This window comes from Micromonas pusilla, assembly GCF_000151265.4.
Source record: "Micromonas pusilla CCMP1545 genomic scaffold MICPUCscaffold_1, whole genome shotgun sequence".
Lineage (NCBI taxonomy): Eukaryota > Viridiplantae > Chlorophyta > Mamiellophyceae > Mamiellales > Mamiellaceae > Micromonas > Micromonas pusilla.
In genome coordinates this window covers 1,373,370-1,387,620 of record NW_003315882.1, presented here as the reverse complement: position 1 = coordinate 1,387,620, position 14,251 = coordinate 1,373,370, and the positions used below count along the sequence as shown (strand labels likewise).

Below are 14,251 nucleotides of genomic sequence, written 5' to 3'. Positions count from 1 at the left end.
ACATACGCGTACTACGTACGACGCCCGTCCAGCTCTGACTAATAACGCATACAGATTCGCTTTGTTCGCAATTCATTGGGCGTCGCGAATGAGCTGGCCATCAGCCAGCTCAGCGAGACGTTTAATCCGCCGAACGCCGCGCGCGCGCCGACACAAACACACCACGCACGCGAGCATGTCCGTCATCGTCAGCTCCGCCGCGACGTACGCGGCGCTGTCCGCGCCTCGCGCGCGCGTCTCCTCGCGCAAGGCGCTCGGCGGTGCGTCTCTCGCCGAGCTCGGTTCGCTCGTCGCGAGGATAAATACACCATCCGGATGACTTGATTATTTCCCGCCACGATCGCGTTCGCTCCGCGTCGACCGACGCCGTCCTCCGTCTCACCGCCGCCTCCCCCGCGCCCTCCGTCTTCGCCTCGTCGACGACCTCGCAGGCGTCCAGCTCCCGAGCGCGTCCAAGGCTGCGATCGCGCTCGACCGCGCGAGCTCTCGCCGCGGCGCGCGGCTGGTCGTCCGCGCGGAAGAGGGCGGCCTCCCGGACTTCGTCAAGGACCTCATGAAGCCCCCCGACGCGTCCATCGCCGCGCCCGGGTGGCTCGCGCCCGTGATCAACCTCGCGGAGGAAGCGGGCGAGGACGCGCCCGTGGTCGGCTACGGCATCATGGGCGCGACCGGGGTGTTTCTCGGTCTCATCATGGTCGTCGCCGTCGGCGGATTCGGATTCTTCCTCGCGCTCGCGGGGACCGGGTACGCGTGCTGGCAAGCGTCGCCGTACCTCTCCGCGATCGGCGATAAGTTCGACAAGCCGCCGGCGCAGCCGCCGTCGATGGACAGCACGGACGAAGAGTGAAGAAAGAGGGGTTCAGTAAACCACGACCCAAAAAACGCCGCTGTAGTAATCTTTTGAAATCAAAAATATAACGTCACCGCGCCGGCGCGCCCGCCTCCGCCTCCTTCTTCGCCTGCTTCTCCTTCCGCGCGGCCAAGACCCCGCTGCGAATGCCTTGGAAGTGCGGCGAGCACCCCGAGCACTCGCACCCGCCCGCGTGCGGCTTCCCTCGCTTATCCGCGCCGCCGAACAGCGAGTCGTCCACGAAGTCGATGTACGGCGAGGGGCCGTCGTTGGCCAGGCCAATCTTCGCGGTGCCCTCCATGACGATGTCCTCCTCCGCGTGCGAGAACGGGTACGACCTGAACATGCCCGCGAACCCGTGGAGGCCGTACGCGGTGCCGAACAGAGAGAGCGCGGAGAAGAGCTCCCCGCCCGCGGACGACGGCAAGTTACCGAAGACGTCGACGACGGAGGCGTCGCCGCCGGCGGCGCCGGCGGCGGACGCGGCGAACGCGCACAGACACGCGAACCACACCGCCTTCGCGCCTCCCGCGACGAGCGCGACGTTCTTCAAGATCTCCGTGTTCCGCAGCGCGCCCTGACAGTGCGTGCAGTACTTCGTGTGCATCTCCCACGTGTCGAACAGCTTCGAGTGGTCGCGCTCGATCGGCGGCATCTCCGCGTTTTGCCCCTCCCACGGCACCGGCCCGTGCTTGCCGAACCACTGATAAAACATCACGGTCATCTTATCCGCGCCCGTCGGAATGAACACCTGGTCTTTCCACTTCTCCGCGAGCGCCTGCCCGTCCCCGTTCGCGATGATCTTCTCCTGCTGGTGGAGCAACACCATGTCCTGATGCAAAAACGTCGGACCCAGCACGTGCGTCATCCACGCCGGCGACGTCAAGGTGAACAGATTCAGCTTGAACCACCGGTGCTGCCGCACGCTCTCGCCCTCGCCTCGCTGGCACACGGTCGCGACAAAGTGCCGACACCACCCCGGTCGCGTCGGGACGCAGTAGTGCGACGTCAGGAACCGCGCCTGCTCGTGCCGCCAGTCGATCTTCAAGAGGCACGGCGGCTGAAAATCGTAGGACGTCTCCGCGTCGTACTTCCCGATCGTGTTGAAAGGAGGCACCGCGGGGTCGAGCGCGCATCTGAACCCAGCCTCCGCGGTCATCGGCCGCTCGACGACGCACTTGAACCCGGCGGGATCGTCGTACCGCGACCCGACGAGCGTGTGGTGCGACACGACCGCGTGCGCGGGGTCGATGGCGTTTTCAAAAAACGCCGCCCAGCCGTACGGCATGTCTCTCACCTGCCAGTGGTTCCGATACGCCCCGCCCGGGGCCTCGCCGTTCTTCCCGACGCCCTCGATCTCCGGCACGAGCAACGGCGGCGTCATCCGCGCCTCGATCTCGGCCTCTTTCCCGCCCTCGCCCCACGCCCAGACGAGTCCTTGCGCCTCCATCGTCGGGCGCGCAAACGCGCACGACCGCGGGTTCGACTTGACCCGCTCCTCTTCCTCGCGCGAGCTCGCCTGCGGCATGTCCGCGCACTTCCCGTCCGCGTCGAACCTCCACGCGTGGTACGCGCACAGAAGCGTGCCGTCGTCCTCGACGCGGCCTTCGGACAGCGGCGCGAGGCGGTGCGGGCACTTGTCCTCGAACGCGCTCCATCGCCCGTCGCCGTCTCTCCACACGACGAGATCGACGCCGAGGAGTTGCGTCGGGTGCGGCTTCGTCGCGTCGATCAGGTCGATCACCGCGACCGGGTACCACTGCTTCGTCCAGTTGAACGACCCCGCGGTGGGCGACGACCCGTCCGCGGCGGCTTTGACCATCGGCACGCGATCGGGCGTGATGCCGATGAGCGGGTTCCCCGCGGTCGCGTCGCGGTCGAGCTCTTCCGCGGAGATCGTCGTCCCTCCGGTCGCGCTGTCGCTCGACGTCGCCGTCGCGCTCGCGCGCGGCCGGGCGACGACGCGGCGCGCGGTGGCGGCGGCGCGGCATCGCGGCGCGGGCGCGCCCCGCGAGAGGGGGAGCGCGGCGGCGCCGAGGCCGTGCGTGAGGGCGTGCATCTCGAAGTGTCGACGTCGCTGCGTCGCGTCGCTATCCTTTCAGAGGCTCTGAGATCGCGCCTGACCGCCTGCGCCTGCCGCCACGCAACCGGGCCGGGCTCGCCCTACGTGACTTGATCGGCGAGAGCGGCGAAAACAACTTTCAAAACGCGGTTTAAAAAATGTTCTCCGGCTTCAGAGATGCCGATCAAAAAAGTGATTTACCGATGAAATTAGGCCCCCCATTTTTGGCACTTCCCGGAACTCGCGACACAAAACCACGATTTCTATCGTTAACGGCTCAAAGCCGTCTCGGGCCGTCGCGCTCCCCAACCCGGCTCGCGCACGCCCTCAACATGGCGGACGAAGCCCCCGCGGAAGTCCCGACGGACGATCCCGCGGAAGGCGGCGACGCGCCGACCGAGGCGATCGAACCGAAAGCGGCGTCGAAATGGGCGAAAGCGAAGTCGCTGACGAAGATGTCAACTCGACTGAAGCTCGGCGCGAAGGCGCTCGCGGCCGAGGAGGCAGCGGCCGCGGGCGGCGGCGGCGACGCCGCGCCCGCGGCGCCCGCGGAGCCGCCGAAGGCGCTCCTCCCCGGGTCGAAGTGGGCGAAGGCGAAGGAGGTGAAGACGATGGTCAACGCGACCATGGGAATGAAAAAGAAGACGTCGAAACCGCCCACGCCCGCGGGGTCGATACCGCCGTCCGAGGCTGGGGACGTGCCGAAGTACCCGGGCACGCAGTGGCTGAAAGCGAAAGCGAAAGTGGACGCCATCGCCGCGGTCGCGGGGGACCAGCCGATCGCGCCGTCCGCGGCGAAGCTGTCCGGATTAGCGAAGATGAAAGCCGGACTCGCGAAGATTAAAGCGGGCGACCGCGCCAGGACGCCGACGCCGGCGCCGTCCGTGCGCGAGCCGACGCCGCCGCCGGCGGACCCGGAGCCGGAGAACGTCGAGAACGTCCCGCCGCCGCCGGCGTACAAGTCCGCGGCGGCGGCGGCGGCGACGCAGATACCGCTCGCGGAGGTCAACTCGCGCATCGCCGCGTTGGAAGACCTGGCGAGGTACTCCCTCGGCGTCAGCGCCAACGCGGGCATCGGACAGTCGCTCGGCCCGAACGACCACGAGATTCGCGGCGGCAGCCGCGGCGGCCACGGCAACAACGGACGCGGCGATAACTACCACGGCAACAACGTCTTCAACGAGTTGAACGACCTCCGCGCGCGCCTCGCGAACGCGGACCCGCGCGCGTACCAGCAGTATTACGGCCACGAAGTCGCGCCCGCGCCGCCGCCGCCGCCGCCGCCGCAGTACCACCCGCCGCCGCCGCCCGCGGACACGGCCGCGGAGAGAGCGGAACGCGCCGAGCGCGCGGAGCGCGCGGAGCGAAGCGAACGCGCCGAGCGCGCGGACCGGATGATGATGATGATGTTCACCGGTAAAGTCCCGGGGCAGGCGGCGGCGGAGTCGCACGCGCATCACGGCGTGATGCAGGCGATGGAGGACGCGCGCGCGGCGGCGGCGGCGGCGATGCGCGCCGCGGACCAGGCGAACGTCAGCGCGGCCGCGGAACGCCGCGAGCGCGAGGCGCTCGAGGCTGAGATGCAGCTCTTACGCCAAGAACTCGCGCACGCGCAGCAAGTCAAGGCGCAGACGGAGGGCGACCTGATGCTCGCCGTCGACGACGCGGAGATGGTGCGGCAGTACCTCGCCGAGTCGCAACGCGCGGGCGCGGTGCAGCAGCAGATGGCGCAGCAGATGGCTTCGAGGCAGCCGACGCCGCAGGCGCACCGAGGACGGCCGCGGTCGCGGTCGAGGACGCGGGAGGACCCCATGGCGGCGCCGGTGAGTCGCGCGGCGTCGGAGACGCTCGCCGCCGCCGCAGAGGCGAAGCAGGCGCGTCCCGCACACTGGTTCCCATACGACCCCGTTCGCGTGGTGAACGCCATTCCTTAAGGACTTTCTCTTCCCGGCGTCTCTCTCCGTCCACCCCACGGTTTCAATATCCGACCGCGTTGCCTTTCAACTCCGCTTCTGACGCCTTTCAACTCCACCCCCAGATGCTCGAGGAGTTGAAGGGCGGACTGCGCGTGAGCATGGAGCATAATCGTCAGCTGCAGCAGGCGACGGCGGCGGCGCAGAGGGCGGCGACGGAGGCAGCGGCGCAGGCGGCCGCGGCCGCGAGACGCCCGCCGCCGCCGCAGCAGGAGGCGCGCCGGCCGCCGTCGCCGCAAATCTCTCGCGAGCGTCTCAGAGCCAGTCTTCCCCCGCAAAGCGCTGCGCGGCCCACCGCGAGGGCGATGATGAGCGGTGGACACGTGCCGCCGCCGCCGGAATACGCGACGCCGTCGCTTCGCCGCGCGAAACGTCACGTCGCGATGACGGACGAGCTCTCGCGCGCGCCGGAGACGCACTCGGTGCCGCCCGAGTACATGTCCGAGGGCGCGTTGGAGCGGGCGCGGCGGGAATACGCCGCGGATAAGCGGCTGGCGCTCGAGCGGCGGCGGCAGCGGATGCTCGTGGAGGAGGGGGTGCTTCAGGTGTGACGAGCGGTAGCGCGACGGTAGGAGCGCGTTATCGAGTGTACATACGTCACGACGCACACATCATAACCACCTTATCTACAGTATCATCACACGCGTCTCGCGCCCCCCTTCGGTAGTCTACGCACTCCGCCGCTGTTACTTTTCTGCTCATCATCAGTCCTGTCGAACGAAATGACAGCGCTCCGGGCACGTCCAGTCGGATCTGCAGTCTCCGACGCGCGGCGGGTTCGGCGACGCGCCCACCGGCGGCGCTCGTCATGCCGCGCGCGGGCGTCGTCCTGTGCGCGCTCGCGCTGCTGGCGGCGTCGCTGGGCGCCTCCGCGAAGGTCGCGACGTACGAAGGTGCGCGCGACGACCGCCCCGCCCATCCGCATCCTTCGAGGAATGAACGATGCGATGCGATGAATCAATCGTCGCGACGTCGCCGTCCCGCTGACCCGACCCTCGCGACCTCCCTACCCCCCCTCGCCCGGCCCGCGCGCAGAGTGCTCGAACGCGTACGACGCGCACGATCCCCCGTGTAAGAACAACGCGTCGCTGTGGACGTCGCGGAGCCCGCACCCGGCCAACTGCGCGCACTGCGTCGCCGCGGACGACGACGCCTCCCCGCGCGACGACGACGACGACGACGACGACGACGTCGGCGCGTGCCCCCGCGGATGGAGCGGCGTCGACTGCGGCGCGTGCACGTCCGTCGCCTCGTGCCCACGGAACAGTCGCGGCGTCGCCGCGAAAGGGTGCACGAGCGCGTGCGTCGTCCCCACGCGAGAGGAGCTCCTCCTCCCGAACGGCGGGGGCGGGGGCGGGGACGACGCGTGGGAGCGAGGAAAGATGTTTTCGTGCGCGTGCGGTGGCGACGCCGCGACGGATCCGTATTGCCGCCTCCAGAAGGACACGTCGTTCCTCGTGCACGTCCGCGCGGCGTCGAACGACGGCGGCGATGCGAATTCGGGAACGAAAACGACAACGGAAGACGTGAAGGCGTTACCGTTGACCATACACATGCGCGAGTACGGCGGCGTCCCGAACTTGAATTACAGCGGCGACCCGCGGAAGTACGACTACGCCTCCGCGGCGGTGTGGGACGCGAACTTCACGCGATGCACTTGGAAGGTGACGCAGTGCCTGGATCCGGTGCCGTCCATGGAGACGTGCGTGGTGTACGACTGCCCCGCCGGCGCGACGAGATGCCCGCCGCCGGACGTGGCGCCGTGTCCGGGGAGGAATATTCTCGGGTGCGGCGACGTCCCCGACGCCGACTACGCGACGCGGTACTGGCAGCACCCGTGTAATCCGCTCGTGACGCCGCAGGATAAGGGCATCACGTTCTGGTGCCGGCTCAACGGCACGTCGGCGGCGAATACGACGGTGGACGGCGCGCCGTCGCACTCGTGCTACTGGACGCAGCCGGGGGTGATCCCCGCGTTCGCGGTGACGTGTCGCGTCGGCAACTGCGTGTACGACGACGACGACGACGGCGGCGGCGACGGCGATCTGTGCCCGATCGGCGACGTGACGCCGCCGGAGTATTGGACCGGGGATCTCCTGACGAGGATTGGAATGACGTGCGTCGCCGCGTCGCTCGTGCTCGCGGCGGCGGCGTACGTGCGCGCGGAGTCGAGGTCGACGTATTCGCGCGTCCCCGCGGAGGAGGCGATGCGAGAGGCGACCGCGCCGAGAGCGCCGGGGACGCGGCGACCGACGCACGTGCGCACGCCGTCGAGGGTGTCGGAGAGCCGTCGCGATGGTCGTCGCGCGCGGACGTCGGAGATGGCGGCGGCGGCGGGCGAAGTCGCGGTCGCGGCCGACGACGCCGACGACGCGGAGTGGACGATCGCCCCGAGGGTCGTGAGCTGGGAGAACGTGCGCGTCGGCGTTCGGCGCGGCGGCGGCGGCGGCGGCGGCGGCGGCGGCGGCGCGACGAAGAAGATCCTTCGCAACGTCTCCGGGTTCGCCGGGCGCGCGGACGAGGAGTACGTCGACGCGATGGCGACGGACGCGCGCGGAGGCTCCCACCCGTCATCGCCGTCGCGCTCGCCGCGGCGTCGCGTCCGGGACGACGACGGCGGCGGCGGCGGCGGCGGCGGCGGCGGCGTCTTCGCGATCCTCGGCCCCTCCGGCGCGGGAAAATCCACGCTTCTCGACTTTCTCGCCGGCCGCGGCTCGCGCCACCATCACACCATCTCGCGGGGCGTCGTGCGCGTCGACGGCCGCGTCGTCGCTCCCGAGGAGATGCGACGCGTCTCCGGGTACGTCCAGCAGACGGACGTCCTCCCCGGGACGAGCACGGTGTGGGAGCACCTGCTCTTCAACGCGATGCTGCGGCTGCCGGGGGACGTCGGGAAGGACGAGACGTATCGCGTCGTCGTCGGGTGGATGCGCGAGCTCGGGCTGACGAAGCTCGCGCACGCGCACATCGGGGACGCGTTCACCCGAGGGCTCAGCGGCGGGGAGAAGCGAAGGGTCAGCGTCGCGACGGAGCTCCTGACGAGCCCCGGGGTGATGTTCCTGGACGAGCCGACGACGGGCCTGGACGCGACCAACGCGGCGAAAGTCGTGGACATCCTCGCCGGCCTCGGCGCGCTCGGCGTGACGATCCTGCTCTCGATCCACCAGCCGCGACCGGACATATTCCGCCTCCTCGACCGCGTGTGCGTCCTCTCGAGCCACGGCGGCGTCGTGTACTGCGGACCGTCGGACGCGGCGGAGTCGCACTTCGCCTCTCTGCCGTACGTGATCTCGCCGCGGGAGACGTCCGTGCACATCGCGGACTACGTGCTCGACGTCGTGTTGCGGAGCACGGACGAGGACGTTCGCAGGATGATCGACGACTTTCGGATCTCGCGGATACGCGCGCGGAACGACGCGTACGTTCGAAGACTCGCGAGGAGGGTCGAGGAGGAGGAGGAGGAGGAGGAGGGCGGCGGCGCGACGGCGATGCGAACGCCAAAGTCGCGGCGGCGACGCGTCGCCGCCTCGCGCGACGCCGAGAGAGCGCTCTCGCGGAAGCACGTCGCGCCGTTCGCGAAGCAGACGCGCTTGCTGTGTGGCCGGCTGCTGCGCAACCTCGGGCGGCACCCGTTTCTGCTCGCGATTCACCTCTTGGGCGCGTTCGCCGTCGCCGTCGGCGTCGGGTCAATCTTTTACGACGTCGGCTCCGACCAGGGCGGGATTCAAAACCGCATGGGATCGCTCTTCTTCATCCTCCTGTACCTCACGCTCATGTCGCTGTCGTCGCTCCCGGTGTGGCGCGAGGACCGGCTGCTCTTCTTGCGAGAGCGAAGCAACGGCGCGTACGGCGTGAACGCGTACTTTACGTCCACGCTGCTGTTCGACGTGTTGCCCATGCGCGTGTTGCCGCCGTTTTTTTTCGGCCTCATCACGTATCAGATGATCGGCCTCAACGAGGGCGACGAGGACTGCCTCGCGTGGTTCGTGCTGACGCTGATCGTGACGAACGTCGCGGCGACGTGCATGTGCATGGCGATCGGCGCGGCGTCGCGGTCCGTCGCCTCCGCGAACGCGATCGCGTCGCTCTGCTTCCTCGTCGCGGCGCTCTTCGGCGGTTTTTTGTTGAACAAAGACCAAATACCGCGGTACGCGCGATGGATCGCCGCGGTGTCGTTCGTGAACTACGGATACGAAGCCCTCGTGGTCAACGAGTTCGCGGATAACCCGCGGACGTTCACGCTGACGTCCGGATGGAACAGCACGACGCTGCCGAACGAGGTGCCCGTGCCGGGGGAGAAAGTCTTATCGACGTTTGGGTTTCACGTCGCGGAGGTGTCCCCGGACGTCGCCGTCGTGTGCGCGCAGGCGGCGTTCTTCGCGTGCGCGTCGTACGTTATGCTGCGAAACGCGGAGAGAGAGACGGCACCTACGTGGAGCGGCGCGTGGCGCGCGTGCGCGCGGTTCGTCGGAGAATGTTGGAGAAGGCGGTATTTGGTCGAAAAGAGAAGCGCGGCGCGCGCGACGACGACGACGGACGAGGAAGAGAGCATGCTGCCGTCGTCGGAGTTCACCGTCGCGTACGACAGCGACGAGTACTCGAGCGACGACGACGACGGCGAAGAGGAGGAGGATGAGATCGAGACGCTCTTAGACGAGGCGCCGATGGAGCCTGACGCGACGCCGTCCGCCGACGAAACCGACGAGCCCGCCGGGGACGCCCCCGGCGACTTGCACCGGCGCGCGAACTCTCTTCTGCACGACATCGACGAAGAGCACGCGGTGTCGCCGCACGACGGCGCGCGTAATGCGGCGGTCGCGCCCATGGCGCTTCGTCTGCTGCGAGACGGAGGCGGATCCCCCGGAGGTGGTGGTGGTGGTGGTGGTGGTGGTCGCGAGGACGACGATGATTCGCGGCCGCGGCGGCGACGCGTGTTGACCTGGGAAGACATCACCGTGAACCTCGCGCCGTCGAAGGGCGGGCGAAGGATACTCCAGAGCGTGTCCGGGATCGCGGGCGCGACGACGGGCGGGTGGAACAGCCTGATCGCGTCGCCATCGCGCGGCGGCGGCGGGATGGGGGAAAGACGCGCGGACCTCTTCGCGATCCTCGGTCCCTCGGGCGCGGGCAAGACGACGCTTCTCGACGTCCTCGCCGGGCGCCCGAGCCCCGGCCACGTCATCACCGGCGACGTCGCGCTGGACGGCGAGCGAATGAGCAACTCGGAACTTAGACACGTCAGCGGGTACGTGCCCCAGGACGACGTCCTCCCCGGGACGAGCACGGTGTGGGAGCACCTGATGTTTCACGCGGCGTTGAGGCTGCCGGGCTCGGTGGATCGCAAGCGTCTGCGGAGCGTCGTGTGGCAGACGATGCGCGACCTCGGGATCACGAAGCTCGCGCACGCGCACATCGGGGACGCGTTCACCCGAGGGCTCAGCGGCGGGGAGAAGCGAAGGGTCAGCGTCGCGACGGAGCTCCTGACGAGCCCCGGGGTGATGTTCCTGGACGAGCCGACGACGGGCCTGGACGCGACCAACGCGGCGAAAGTCGTGGACATCCTCGCCGGCCTCGGCGCGCTCGGCGTGACGATCCTGCTCTCGATCCACCAGCCGCGACCGGACATATTCCGCCTCCTCGACCGCGTGTTAGTCATGTCGAGCGACGGGAGGGTCGTGTACAGCGGACCCTCTCTCGACGCGGAGGCGCATTTCGAATCCATGCGAAACGTTCCGCGAAAGCCGGAAGCGGTCAACATCGCGGACTTCATGCTCGACGTCGTCTTATCCGCGGACGACGACGATATCGACGCGATGATCGACGACTTCGAGAAGAGCGACGTGCGCGCGAACGGGCGCAACATGACGCACACGTTACGCGTGCGATGCGAAGACGGTGACGGCGGCGGCGACGACGACGACGGCGGCGACGACGCGGCGGCGACGCCGCTGACGAAGTACGTCGCGTCGTACCCGCGGCAAGTGCGCGCGCTTCTGCGACGCATGGTGAGGAACGTCCGCCGGCACCCGTTCTTGATCCTCCTGCACTTCGTCGCGACCGGGGTCGCGTCGTTAGGCCTCGGCGGCGTGTTCTTCGCCGCGGGAAAAGACACGGGCGGGATACAAAACCGCATGGGATGCCTCTTCTTCATCCTCCTGTACCTCGCGCTCATGTCGCTGTCGTCTCTCCCGGTGTGGCGCGAGGATCGGCTGCTCTTCTTGAGAGAGCGCGCGAGCGGCGCGTACGGCGTGAACGCGTACTTCACGTCCGTGGTGTTGTTCGACGTCCTCGTGTTGAGAGTTTTCCCGCCGATGTTTTTCACGGTCGTCACGTATCCGCTCGTGGGTTTACACGGCGGGTCGTTTCTCGTGTACCTCGCGCGCGCGTCGTGGTTTACGCTCGTGAACGTGCTCGCGAACGTCGCGAGCAGCGCGCTGTGCATGGCGATCGGGATCGTGACGCCGTCGAACGCGGTCGCGAACGTGTGCGGGTTGATGGCGATTTTGTCGTCCGTCCTGAGCGGCGGGTTCCTCTTGAACAAGCAAAACGTCTCGGGATCGAGCGTTTCGTCGTCGTCGTCGGCGGCGGCGGCGGCGAGTCACCGCTCCCCCGCGAACGTGTTCGTGAAAGTCCTCACGAAGACATCGTTCGTGAACTACGCGTACGACGCGCTGCTCGTCAACGAGTTCCTCGACGCGGGGACCTTTCGCTTCACCCCCAAGTTCACGGACGCCGCGGGGCAGAACGAAAACGCCGGCGTCGGCGTGGACGTCTCCGGGAGAGAGGTGCTCCAGTTTTTCTCGTTCGGGGACACGCGAGCGGCGATGCGATACGACGTGTGCGTGCTGTGCGCGATCGCCGGCGCGTACCTCGCCGCCGCGTTCGTGCTGCTCAAGGTTAGCGTTCGACGGTCCGGCGCCGGGCGAGGGTAGACGACGATCGTCGTCCATCCGATCGCGGCTCGGTCGCTCGTCAGTCGGCGGCGCGGAAGTACACGCGTTCTTCCGACGCGACGTAGTCACAGTATTTGAAATCCTTAGAATGCCTGTTATGAAATCAACTGCGTGTGCGTCTAAAATGAATGCCGACCAAAAAATTGAATCATGCCGCCGCCGTCGGCCCTTTCCTCCCCTTCTTCTTCCCCCTCGGCGTCGTCTTCTTCTTCTTCTGTCCGTCCACGTGCGACATCGTCCGCAGCGGCGTCAGATTTTTCACGACGACGAGGTGCTCCGCCTCGCTGCACCACGCCCGGGTGTCCACCTCCCACCCGTCCGCTCTCATGTGCTCGAGCGCGCTCTCCACCTCCCTCCCGACGCGAATCGCGTCGTCCCAGCTCTTGCACGACGAGAAGTCCACGAGCTCCGCGGGGTCGACTTCCTCGTGCAGCGAGTTCACGTTGAGACCGAGGTGCACCATCTCCTCCACGGACATCATCCTGACGGAGTAATCGCCGTTCGGACGCGCGGGGAGCGCTCTCCCGAGGTCGTCCTCGAGCCACCTCCAGTCGCCGTCCACGTCCTGCGCGATGTGAAGCTTGTTGTCCGGTTTGTACGGGCTCCCGGAGAAGCCTTTGAACGAGTTCCCGCCCGTCTCGTCGTCGTCGTCGTCGTCGTCGTCGTCGTCTGAGTCCTCCGCCGCCTCTTCGCCGCCGAGCATTCGAATCACGCGCTCCACCTCGCTCAGGTCCATGACGCCGCAGTTCCGGACGCGGCGGTCGTCGTCGTACGCGTTCATGTCGATCTCGTCTTCGGACTCGCCCTCGCCGAGGCACAGGAAGTCGAGCGCCTCTTCGTACCCCGTCGCTCCGGGGGCGAGGCAGTACACGCGCACGTACTGCGACAGCAGGTCGCTCACGGTGTCCGGCACCTTCGCGACGCAGAGCTCCTTGTACTGCTCCACCGCGTGGACGTACTCGATGATTTTGTCCATCTTCTCCTCGCCGTGCTCCATCTCTGCGAGGTCCCACTCCTTTTCTTCGATTATGAGCTCCATGCGCTTCTTGTCGAGCGCGAACTTTTCATCCTCTTTTTTATACGGCGACGGCGCGACGACGTTGTTCCTCGCGTCGTCGCTCTCGCTCGCCTTGACCGCCTTGCCGCCCGGGGCGCCGTCGATTTTCTCCGTTCCCGCGGGGGTAACGATCGGATCCGAAGCGTTACCGTTACCCGGCTTCGACTTCTTCTTCTTCGTCGCGTTCGCCGCGTTGGCGTGCAGCGGGTGCGACTTTTGCTCCGCCGGTTTCGCGGGCGGCGGGACGCCGGTGTCGTTCGTCTTCTTCCTCCCCGCGCCGCCGCCGGCGGCGGCGATCCCGTTCTTCGTCCTGGACGACGCCATCGATGGCTCCGGCGGCGGCGGCGGCGGCATGTCCGACGCAGCCTTCGGCGGGCGCTTGGGTTTCATGCTCTCGAGATCGTACTCCGCCGCGGGGTTCTGCTGCTGCGACGTCCGCGGGAGATCGCGCGCGTCGGAGTCGTCGCGCGCGGCGCCGCCGCCCATGGAGGACGACGCGCGCGCGACGACGGAGACGCCGCGGGAGCGCGCGGAGGACGACGCGCGCGCGACGACGGAGACGCCGCGGGAGCGCGCGGAGGACGCCGCCTCGCGGCGGCGCGGCGCGCGCGTCGTCGTCGCGTCGAGCGACGCGGACGGCGACGACGTGGTTGTTGTTATTCCCACGCCGCGACGCGGGAGGCGCGCGGGCGTCGCGCGCGCGCGCGATCGCGACCCGGAGGTGGACGCGCGCGCGGCGACGCGCGCGTGCGTCTCCGAGCACGCGCTCGCGGAGGTGGCGTGCATCGCGTCGAGCGCGCGCGTCGCTGGCGCTCACGCGCGGCGTCCGATCGCTTCGGCGACGACGCGACGCGCCAAAAAGAAGCCCGCGTCGAAAAGTCGCGCGGTTCCCGCGCGCGATCGAACGGCGCGACGACGGCGGCTTCACGCGGTCGATCGGCCTCGTTCGCTCGGGGACGCGCCGCGGGAGAGCCTAGAAGGCGGTCGCGGAACGCGCGTCGCAGTGAGGGCGCGGCGTGTGCACGGCGCGCGTCGGGATTGGCGACGCACGCGCCCCGTGCTGAAGGTCGACTTCTCGTGTTCGCAAAATCTCTTCGAGAATATTTTTTTTCGCGGCTTGTGATTGGCTGCGACGGCGGGATATTTTTCGGTTTTGAAGCACTGACTCCACAAGGTGCCAAGTGGATTCGTACGCGAAAAACTGTCGTATGTCTTTTTACCCTCGCGACTACACGTGTAATAAGTGTACGAATCACGATTTTTTTTTATCGCGGTCTGGTCGGTCGGCCGAACACAAAAAAAAGCGAGGTGACTTAAGCAAAGCGTGTGTGTCGACGCGCGATGAAGAGGACTCGG

The 14,251-nt window shown here is 68.0% G+C and overlaps 5 protein-coding genes across 5 annotated transcripts; 3 read left to right on the top strand and 2 right to left on the bottom strand.

Moving 5' to 3' along the window:
- Positions 1–161: 161 nt before the first annotated feature.
- On the bottom strand, positions 162–2,909 carry TIC55-6 (chloroplast envelope protein translocase family; the record flags this gene model as incomplete). The annotated part of the gene is made up of 2 exons (XM_003055052.1): positions 162–253; positions 425–2,909. One exon carries the CDS (start codon positions 2,907–2,909, stop codon positions 921–923), a length of 1,989 nt encoding a protein of 662 aa, XP_003055098.1. The 3' UTR covers positions 162–253; positions 425–920.
- A 335-nt stretch (positions 2,910–3,244) lies between these two features.
- MICPUCDRAFT_50505 (uncharacterized protein) lies at positions 3,245–4,846 on the top strand (the record flags this gene model as incomplete). The annotated part of the gene is made up of 1 exon (XM_003055592.1): positions 3,245–4,846. One exon carries the CDS (start codon positions 3,245–3,247, stop codon positions 4,844–4,846), a length of 1,602 nt encoding a protein of 533 aa, XP_003055638.1.
- Positions 4,847–4,986: 140 nt separating this feature from the next.
- Positions 4,987–5,436, top strand: MICPUCDRAFT_50504 (uncharacterized protein; the record flags this gene model as incomplete). The annotated part of the gene is made up of 1 exon (XM_003055591.1): positions 4,987–5,436. The coding sequence occupies one exon, from the start codon at positions 4,987–4,989 to the stop codon at positions 5,434–5,436; it is 450 nt and encodes a 149-aa protein (XP_003055637.1).
- A 257-nt stretch (positions 5,437–5,693) lies between these two features.
- MICPUCDRAFT_50503 (ATP-binding cassette superfamily) lies at positions 5,694–11,945 on the top strand (the record flags this gene model as incomplete). The annotated part of the gene is made up of 2 exons (XM_003055590.1): positions 5,694–5,778; positions 5,921–11,945. 2 exons carry the CDS (start codon positions 5,694–5,696, stop codon positions 11,815–11,817), a joined length of 5,982 nt encoding a protein of 1,993 aa, XP_003055636.1. The 3' UTR covers positions 11,818–11,945.
- MICPUCDRAFT_50502 (uncharacterized protein) lies at positions 11,908–13,681 on the bottom strand (the record flags this gene model as incomplete). Its single annotated transcript, XM_003055051.1, has 1 exon — positions 11,908–13,681. One exon carries the CDS (start codon positions 13,679–13,681, stop codon positions 11,987–11,989), a length of 1,695 nt encoding a protein of 564 aa, XP_003055097.1. The 3' UTR covers positions 11,908–11,986.
- Positions 13,682–14,251: the final 570 nt, after the last annotated feature.